General features: G+C 39.3%; 1 protein-coding gene across 1 annotated transcript in view; it reads right to left on the bottom strand.

Annotated features, from left to right (window-relative positions):
• Positions 1–686: 686 nt before the first annotated feature.
• The window catches only part of cntnap2b (contactin associated protein 2b), a 30776-nt gene continuing 20947 nt past the window's right edge, over positions 687–10515 (bottom strand). The window contains exons 15-25 of the mRNA XM_018695965.2: positions 10172–10328; positions 9211–9338; positions 8898–9068; positions 7794–8012; positions 6588–6824; positions 6178–6411; positions 5917–6050; positions 5024–5117; positions 4616–4846; positions 4415–4489; positions 687–3614 (exon numbers count right to left, since the gene is read on the bottom strand). Of these exons, the coding sequence (XP_018551481.1) occupies positions 3415–3614; positions 4415–4489; positions 4616–4846; positions 5024–5117; positions 5917–6050; positions 6178–6411; positions 6588–6824; positions 7794–8012; positions 8898–9068; positions 9211–9338; positions 10172–10328 (1880 nt within the window). The 3' untranslated portion in view covers positions 687–3414. The remainder of the gene's footprint in view (positions 3615–4414; positions 4490–4615; positions 4847–5023; positions 5118–5916; positions 6051–6177; positions 6412–6587; positions 6825–7793; positions 8013–8897; positions 9069–9210; positions 9339–10171; positions 10329–10515) is intronic.

Here is a 10515-nt window from a genome sequence, read left to right as displayed (position 1 = left end):
ACTTTTGTTGTGTTCTGTATTAAAGCAGAAGTTTCAGGATTGTTTCTATGAGCTCAGGAACATCTCTTAAATCTGAATTTTTTTTCTCTGCAAAAAATTATTCATGCAGTCATTATCTCCTGTCTTGACTGTAATGTCCTGAATCAGTAGTGTCATCAGTAGACCACCTGTCTACTGCTTGCAGAATTCAGCTGTCAGGATTTGAACTGAAACAAAGAAATGCCTGCATCCTTACACTAGTGGACCTTGTGCTTGGTTGTATTGCTGATCTTTAACCCCCCTCAGTACCCACCACTACCCCTGCTCTACCCTAATCCTTCTTTGCTCTTTCAAATCCTTTTTAAACACTTTTACAAATGTGCTTTAAAGCAAATCTTTAATCATTTTACTGTCTTAGTTTATCTTGTATTTCCTTGTGCTTTGTAAAGCACTTTTTAACTACATTTTAAAGATTGGTGTACCACTAAAGTATAGAATAAAATATAGTTAATTGTATAGTAAAAGACAAAAAGCTGCATGTTGTTTGCCAGATACAGGTTGAACACATGTACATTCCATCTGTTATGACTGTTTCCTGAAGTATACCTTGTCATTTTCTGTGGGGCAATCATCATCATTAGATCTCTCCCAGATGTCAATCACCTGGATCCAGTTGTGTGTGGTCAAAAATCTGAGATTAGCCAGCGTAAGATTTGTACTAATGTTTTACTGATCTTTCCAAGAGGAAGCATCATTTTTTTCAAGACAATGAGAAAAGCACAAGGAATGAGAAATCAGCTAAAGAAGAACAGTTTGGCAAATTTTTATACATATAACATGAAGAAAAAGCAATGTGATGCTACAGTGGCTTATCAAACAGAAATGTGTCATTCAGTGTCAAACAGCATGCCATTACACTGCAGTGCAGTCAAAAGAATACAAATGCAATACAATCAAATGTCAGGATGTAAGCCATAGTTTTATATGTGGGTAACAAACATTCTTTTCCAGACACATCATTTTACTTAATAAAAATCAAATATAGAGCTGAGGTTTTGAGCGATATATAAGTATCCCGAACTATGAGTCCTCTCAGTCCATCTTAAGAATTCACTGAGCCTGAGGCTCAGCCAGAAGGGAGAAAACATGTGGCCCAGTCTTAAAAGTGGTGAACTTCTCTTCCCAAATGACTATGTTAATGGAGACAGACAGACTTTCTCTGTAGCTGATGAAACTATAACTCCACCATGCTGCCAATAGAGGTTGATTACTTTGTATCCCTTTAAAGGAAATGAAAAACAAGTATTTTGGCAAGTTGCTTGTTTTGCTTCTTGCTTGCACAGAGTTAGAGATGATCTGTATCAGTATGTCTCACTCATCTCATTTCATCATCAGCATCCAATACAGAAATATGTCCACGATGTATTTAGCCTACCATAGCACAAATTTGCCTCTATCACAAGTAAAAAAAAAAAACACCAGCAGGTCTGTAGTGCTCAAGTTGTCTCAAAATGTTTTTTGTTGTTAGACTTGTATTGATCTCTGCCTCTGACCTCACAAAATCTTTGGTCTCAACTTTGCTCTATTAGTGACTGGATGCTGTTCTGCTGCCAGTTATTAACCAAATCCCTGTAATATCACAGGCACTGTTCTGAGCTGTCATTTACAAATGCATTTAATGGTTATTTTCCAGTGTGTCTTCACCCTAGAGCAACCAAAATACTTATATCTATATACTGAACAAGTTAACAAGTTAAAGTTGAAACCTGTTGTTTCTAATATTATTATAATACCATATTTTCTGCCTAGAGTTGTTCCTTTCAGAATTCTTCCAAAGTTGTTTCCTGTTCCTGTTCACTAAAATCAACAGGGAGACAACAATGCCTTTTTTCTTTTGGATTCAGTCTTTAATTTATGTCAAAACTGCTTGGATGTGAAACACTTTCCAACAACTCCAACTTGTGTTTTTGTGTATTATCTTGTATGGAAATAGAAAAAAAGACAATGATTGGAAGTCCCATCAGTGTTAACATGTCTCTTGACCAACCAAAAATATTTAACATCCTGTCCTCATAGTGGAGTTGTCAACAAAGCTGGCTCTTTGGTGGGGCTTACTAGCTAACAACATACAAGAACAGACATCAGACAGCTTTGGAGTTGTTGGAAGTTGCATTGTTGACTTGTCATGGAGCTAGGCTAGCAGTTTTTCCAATCTTTGTGCTGAGCTAGGCTAAACTCATTGCCTCTGTACTAGATGCTAAATGATATGATGAACTTGATCTTGTCTGACTCGGAGTCAGGTTGCATGCAATAATAATTTTTTTAAAAATGTAACGTTCCTTAAATAATAATTATATTAATAAACCTTGTGTTATATGGTATCACTTTTGGATGTTTTTACATTATCATATACACTGGTATTGCTAACAAAAGACAACCTCTGCCTCAGGCCTCTTGTGGACTGACAGGACTCGGTTCATTCTTCAGAAGCTGAACTCACCCCTGAACTCATTTGGCAGCAAAAACAGTAAAACAAAAGATGCAGTCATTGAGAGTTTTAACAATCAATGCTCAAAAGTCATTAAGAGACACTGTCACTTATTATGCAGATGCAAAAATAAATGGAAGTGTGATTACATTTCACCCTGGCTCATAGTCCAGATGATGCAGACAAAGTCATGGCTACATCTCCTTTACAGGCAAGCAAACCAGTCACCACACACACACACACACACACACACACACACACACACACACACACACAAACTTTTCAGTCTTAAGGCTAAAATTAAACTTTACTGAAATAAATATAAGGCAAATGATTATATGATTCAATACAAAAAACCCTGTATTTTATGAGCATCGCTACAGACATGGAGGATTATTGGATTGTTGGATGGATTAATAATTATTATCATTAATGCCATCGTCCTCTAATCTGAAAAACCATCACATCCCACAAAGGCATTAAGATAACAACCTTAGAAACAAACAAAGAACTTTTATGAAAAAATAGATGCCTTAAATATGAATAAATAATGAAATAAATTACACAAGTTAAATTGAAATTAAATTTAAAATTGTATAAAAAAAATAAAGTAAAAACTAATGAAAACACTCACTCATCCATGGCCTGTAACTTCATGGCACTGTCCTCTACACCATCTGAAGGCTGTCATCCTGTCACACTGTCCATTGTAAATAAAATGAAAATAAACTGCTCCACATCTCCACACATGGGCTCTGCCAAGCAGTGTTGTGCCCTGTGCTTTAATACCCACACTGTAATGCCACTGTGTCCATTGTCAATAAAGTTTTTAAATAAACCGCTCGGCACTTCCTCAAGGTTCCACAGGTGGTCACCTCACTACTTCTCCCTATGCTTAGAAAACTACATACATCCTAACGTCATGAGTCCATGTTGTTGGGAGGAGCTCAGATGAACCACTCCTTCTTGCTCTCATCGATGGTTTCGGTGAAGGCTGGGTCATTGACAATGATCGCTGCGTCAGCGCAGTCTGCCGACTCTGCTCCCTTGGCTTCATTAGTGTGGTAGGAACCTTTGTGACGGAACATATGACGGATCACAAAGACCATGATACACAGGACAGTGAAGATCACCATGGAGATGATGCCTGGAAACAAAACAAATGAGCACAAATTTAAAACAACAGACAGTTAAAATATAATATCTAATGTTCTTAAATCTACACTCACAAGAGACACAGCACCTGTGGTCAAAGTGGTAAAATTAATGCAGCAGAGGACGACATGTCCTGACTTTTAGTCCCTAGACACAGGACTGGGGCATGAGAGGGGTCTTGAGTACTGGGAACTGGATGGACCTGTCAAGATCTCAACAGTATTTCTTAGGTTTATGTCACTAACGTGTGAGGTCGGAGGAAAGCATGAAGAAATCTGAGAAACAATGCTAGTGTTACGTTTTACACAGCAGAAGGCTCTGCTAATCATCCCCTGCTGGAGACAACCATGATGAGAAAAGCACTTTGGCTGTACAAACCCTTTTCACCGTTTTTGCTCACCAGTCTCTTTCGGGTCACAGACAGCTGTCATCTCATTGGTGTCACTCACAAAAAGATAAAGTCTGTACATAGAGCAGCAATGCTGAATTTGAATTCTGATGAATTGAGGTTGTAAGTCTACAATTAAGCTTGTTCCTCTGTTTTTGTTTCAGTCTTTACCAGCAGCATGAATTAACAAGACAAACTGCTCTTGGCAGATGTTTTCAGTTTTGATACAGCAACATGCAAGAATTGTTATTGTGGGATTACAGTGTTTAATTTATGTGTGCTCCTTTCTGACAGTCAAGGCTAAATTGTGTGGGCTGTCTGGTCATTACAGGTTTCACCAGCTTTAAAGATGGTTCCCATCTGCAGCTCTTATACTTGGTAGTTGGAAGTTGAACAAGATTTACCTCCAATTATGGCAGAGTTGCGATCCACTCCACCATCACTGGCCTTGTCCTCATTGAAGGGGAAAACAGCTCCAGCTGTGGACAAAGCAAACATTTGTTATCAATTTGATGACATAAAGTCCCTATTCTTTTGAATTTTGACTTTGGCATATCTGTTATATATATGTTGTTTGAAACTGTATTATCTATCTGTGTCTCTACCAGCTTCTATGTGCCAGGGGTCACTAGCTGAGGCCATGGGAGAGATGGTCAGAGGTGAGGCTCCACAATTGGACGGGACCAAAATCCCATGGGTGCTGACAGGTGTTGACAGGCCTGAACGCAACGCAGCTTTCAACGGTGCCACGCTGTTAAACTGAACTCTTGACAGACAGCCCACAAAGCCTGGTGTGTTGTAGCGCTCGATTATTATAGGGTCAATTTGTCCTGTTTCTACAAGAAAGACAGCAGATCACACAGCGAGATTCAGAAAGCTTTCATGAGAAGTGGGAGAATGTTCTCAACACTTACTGCCCAACATCCCTCAGAACAGTCAATTCTTTCTGCGTAGAATTCACACACACACACACACACACACACACACACACACACACTTATCTACACATTTACCAAAGACTTTTCCAAGAAAGATACTTTTGACCAGGTTGAACTGGGTGTCAGAGGTCTCTGGCAGGGTATATGTGGACACTGGGTAGTGGTCCAGCTGGAGAATATGGACAGAGGAGAGGAACAGTTTAATGATCCGTTACAAAGACCTGCTCATCTTATCGGTTTGATTTGTCCAGGTTTTGTAATATCTGTTTGTCTCTGGCTCCACCTCAACAGGAGGTGAAAACTATTTTACTTATTACTAATTTATTATCATGTTTATTTATGATATTTTTGCAGATCACACAATGTGCAGTGAACAGTTTTCACTAGAAGTATTAATTGAATAGAAAGTATTTTCAGTGGAAACTATTCACTATTTCCAAACTATTTTGTTTTCAATTCAGGTGAACTCTGTCTTTAAATTCATTCATCTTCTATCTAGAATTTGATTATTAAAAGAAACTACAATCCATAAAACTTAACCTTAACAGTTTATGAAATATGTGTAATGTAATTAAAGACTACGTGTTGAAAAAACATTCATTTTTGTTACATTTCTATGTATGTTCCATTGCAGTCAGCAAACAAGATACACCATGCTGAGATTTAGAGGAGCCAGTAGATATATTTTTGAACTTTGGACAGAGCCATGCTAGCTGTTACCTCCTGCTTCCAGTCTTTATGCTAAGCTAAGCTTACTACACCATGTTTCTGTTCTGTACTGAGTATACAGACATGAGACCGACTTCCATCCTGAACATCTCACCTTGAAACAGCAAATAAGCTATTTTCCCAAAATGCTGAATGCTGTTACTTTAATACAACCTGACAGTTTGTTCTCTTCATATTTGCAGCAGACAGTATCTGATGTAACATGATCAGGTACAACTGTAGTGGCAGGAAGTACTAACCTGTAGTCGTATCTCCCTTAAGTTCCTCGTTATGTTGACAGAGTGTGGCTGTCCATTGGCCATGTTGCGATGGTCAACATCTATGGTGTAAGGTTCTATTAGCCCCCCAAGGCTGTAGCGGACCTGCAGCGTGCCTGCACACACACAGGTACAGACATAAGGCAGGTTTAACACAGAATAGTAAAGTAACAGTAGTTCATTAAATATACATTTTTCTACAAATTTATTGAGAAATAATATAGATTATATAGATGAGCCCACCATTGTGCCTGAGCACCACAGCCAAGTAGTCCTGAGTCCTGGAACTGATGTAGACCAGAATGCTGGGAGTGCTGGAGGTGCTGAAGCTGAACACCAGTTCCTCCTGAGTCAGGTTGGCCTCACTAGGGACACTAACACCTGACAGGCTGTTCACTTCCCGCAACGCGAAAGGTCCCACCTCAGGTAGGAAGTCATAACGCACCAAGGTTCCTGTCTCAAAGTAGCCGCCCACATCTAACACACACACACACATAGACACATAGAAACAGCAGCATAAGAAAGAAGGGTAATTAAAACCCCATCAAAATGTTGATCACTCTCTCTGCTGTATCTAATCTAATGAAAGATGATGCCATCTAATCTGACTTGATGTAATCTAACCATATCTAATTAAGTGAAGGAGGCTGTACCATCAGTGCAGTAGGGTCCATCATACGCAGTGAGGGAGCAGTCACAGGAGTATCCATTGTACTGCTCCACACACTTTCCTCCGTTCCTGCAGTGCATCCCGTAGCTGCTGCAGTGGCCCTGGCAGCCTGGATTCACCCCTGGAGTCACTTTTGCTCTCTCCTCCAGGTCAAAGGTTGCACCATTTATCTTCAGAGCCCGCATGCAGCCCAGGAAACCCCTCTGACCACTCGAGGCACCTGTGAAATAAGACACAAAGCATTGGCATTTGTCTACAGCTGTTTAATTCATGCTTCACAGTCAACAGCTCAACTACCATGTGAATCATATTCATGCAGGTGTACAGCTGTCACTCTGTTGATGTGCTCATGCCAATACTGTTTTAACTAGGTGGGGATCAGTTCTTCAGCAGAATCCTTGTTGCTGCTCCATTTCAGCAACAGGGATTCTCTCCAATTCAACAGTCAACAAACCTAGCTGGACCATCAAAACATATGCCACATATAGAACAATGGAGGTGGTGGGCATATAAGTTGTTCTTTGTTCTCTGTGCTAATGCAGATACTGCATACTATTAGTGCTTTTAATACCTAGTAAATTATAAATGTTGTCTATATGAACTTATAAATTATGATCAGAATGACATACTAAGCATGTTGTTGTATTGTATTGTATCACTGCATGAAAAGAAGTGGTGGTAAATAGGGCTACATTAATGAATTATGTCATAGTGTATACATAATACATGTCATCATTATAACCATAAGTATACATTCCGATGTTGCTTGTATTGCATACAGTATCACAGATACAAATACAATAGATATCTATTAATAATAAAAGTTGTCTGCCTGGTTTGTTCATACATCTTCCTGTCAGAGTCCTGTCCAGAGTCTCCTCTATCCAGTGTCTTCCTAGCCACACTGTTTATTTCTATGGTTCAGCTGGGGCAGCTTGGCTCCCTTCCCTATGGCTGGTTTGGTTTTCTCCACCATTTCACCCATGTTTCTGTTTGTCAGGCACTCCTCAGTCAGGAAGTATCACATGACCATGTGGAATTTATCAGTTATTTCCTTATGTTCAGGTGGTCACGAGTCATTTTTTCATCACTACACAAACGTTCCAATCATACAGTGGTGTATGATTGCATGACATGATATATTATCATTGTGACGAACACTACAGTACATCAGGCGCGTGTGTCTTACCAACATATAGCTCACTGTAGAACTCCAGTCTAGTGTGTCCCTGTGGGGGGCTGGGTCTGAACTCTCTGTACTGTCCATTAAGCTGCAGTACCGCCTCCTTGATGTTTTTCTCAGCCTCCACACGATGCCATTGGTCATTGTTCAGAGGCACTGGGGAGCGGACACTGAGCTCCACCCGCTCACTGCCCACGTCAAAAGAGAAGAGGATCACCGAGCCTCCTGGGAGCACCGGGATGAAGACCAAACATCAGTAACATTATAGCTTCAAGATGAGATTTCAACTAAAGACGAGGTCCCTCCATGATTTCTCATTTTGTTTGCAGACAAATCAGTGCAGACAAAAGCTCTTAAAACATACATACTTTCAACAAATGAAGACATTTCTTTAAGTACTCCAGACAATGTGCCCTTTTCAATCCAGGCTCCACAGCTTTAAAACTCCTGCCTGAGTCTTTCAGACAAGTCAAATCACAAGTATACAAGTATACATTACTTCACTAAACTGTCTTTTACCAGTTCATTTTTTAACTGTGTGTCTGTACTGTATTATGTTGTTGCTTTCCACTATTTTTTCTGTCTTTTCTCATTCTTTGTCTCATTATTATCATTTTTGTTCCTCTCAAGTTTATTGTTGGTAGCAGTGGTAAAACCTGAAAATCATATAGAAACAAAAGATAATACAATTTTCTGCTTTTTTATGAGTTAGTGTCTGAGTAAGTGAAAAAGACACATTTTTTACATTTACTTAAAACCATTTCATCAAACACTCATCCCTTCAACAGCCTAGCCAAATAAAACCTTATTCTGAGTGAATTAACCTGGTTAGTCTAGAGTTAACTGATAATATCCTCTTAACCTCCTAAGTAAAGATATGATCCTGAACAGGGGCATATTGCACCTAACACTGAACACTAACACTCCTTATGTGCTGTTTTTTGAAAAGACACAGAGAGCAGAGTATACCTTCATTGTGGTGATTAGGTTTAAGAAATCTTTACTTTAAAAAAACAAGAGGAAGATGTCTTCAAATAGATTCTAACACCTTGCACAGTGTTCAATCTCTCTCTCTCCCTCTCTCTCTCTCACACACACACACACACACACCTCTGAGTTCAATGTGAAGGAAGTCAGTGGTTCCCAGGTTCTCCAGAAAGACTCCGTGAGTGGAGGAAGTCTTGAAGTAGAAGGAGATGTCAGTGCTGGTTTCACCTCTGAAGGAAGGGAAATGGAGGTAGGAGGCAGGGCTGGTGAAGGATGCTGCATTCCAGTAGTTCCCTTTAGAAAACAACAGCAGGACATGGATAAAGATACTCATATTTCTCTGATGATATGAAATATCTCATTGTCTCTCAGTATGTGTGTGAGTGTGTAGACAGTAGAGAGAGAGAGAGAGAGAGAGAGAGAGAGAGAGACTCACGGTCCCCCAGGCATTTCAGTGGTCCTATCGTAACTTTGGCCTCAGATCCAGCTCTGCTTGTATCACCAACCACAACCTGTCTGACTGGTAAATGGTCTTTGTACACCAACAGGCCAGCATCCTCCTTCCTGCACACACACACACACACACACACACACAGTGAGACAAACATGTCAGTCAGGATCATATGACACTAGACAATATCTGAAACCATTTAGACTAATGTCTAAGCCAATTAATCATTTTTACAGCCTGGGTATGTTATGACTTTACTGATTACACACACATGCAGTCCTTCACAGATTTTATACATAGTGTATAATGGACTATATTCAAGTAAATGTAAGTAAATATAGAATAACAGAATTTCCAGGATATATTTTAATTGTGTATCTTGCTCATTTTTTTTTTTACATTGAAATAATTAAGTTTTCTATGCATTTGACATGCTGACCTGTAATATTCCCCTTTATAAACATTTCACATTTTACTTCTCTGACAAAACTCTACAATGAATAGGTTTCAAAAACAAACTTCTAATCAGCATGCTGCAAATAGTTTGCATGTGTCCTCATAAAAATAAAAATGTAACAGATAATAACAGATAAAAAAAATCAGTGAGTTAAAGTTGAACCAGGACAAAGTTGTTTCAAATGGACAGAGCTGGAAATAATTTCAATGTTTGCCTTTGCTTTTACTTCCAAGTAACCCCTTGTACAATAGTGCACTGAAAACAAACAACATATAGTAGAAAGGAGTAATACATAGTCTATAGACATCCTGCTTCTCATGTCATGTGGCCATTATTATAGTTATGTAGTAATAGTGTTAATAGCCAAAGCATTAATGTACTCATTACTCTTGGCTGTCAACAAGCAGCGGACAAGGATATATTTAGTGAGGGTAAGGACAGATATAATACTGACAGTACAATGCAGTGTGAATATACAGATGCTCTCACCAGGTGCGCAGGTCAGCGTCACAGTTGCAGTAGTGTTTGGGGTCAGTACAATTGTGTTCAATACCACAGGAACACTTTTGTATCCCTGGTCCTGAACCCCCCCAGTAGGAATGCCTCTCATTGGCTCTTCCTACCCACCAGGTAAATGGGACGCCATCTAGGAGTCAAACCAAAAACCTGGAGTCAATTTACTGTCACTTTCATTGGATTGATTCTTGAGACAAACTACACGCTGTAATTTGAAAATATCCTGCTCACTCTAGTAGCTTTGAACCTGTGATCCTGTATTGATAAGTACTTGCATACACAGTACAACTGAATCATATAAAACCATATGTGGGTTT

This window comes from Lates calcarifer, linkage group LG4 (genome assembly GCF_001640805.2).
Source record: "Lates calcarifer isolate ASB-BC8 linkage group LG4, TLL_Latcal_v3, whole genome shotgun sequence".
Lineage (NCBI taxonomy): Eukaryota > Metazoa > Chordata > Actinopteri > Centropomidae > Lates > Lates calcarifer.
Note: the sequence above shows the minus strand (reverse complement) of the source record. Positions and strands in the feature narration are given on the sequence as shown.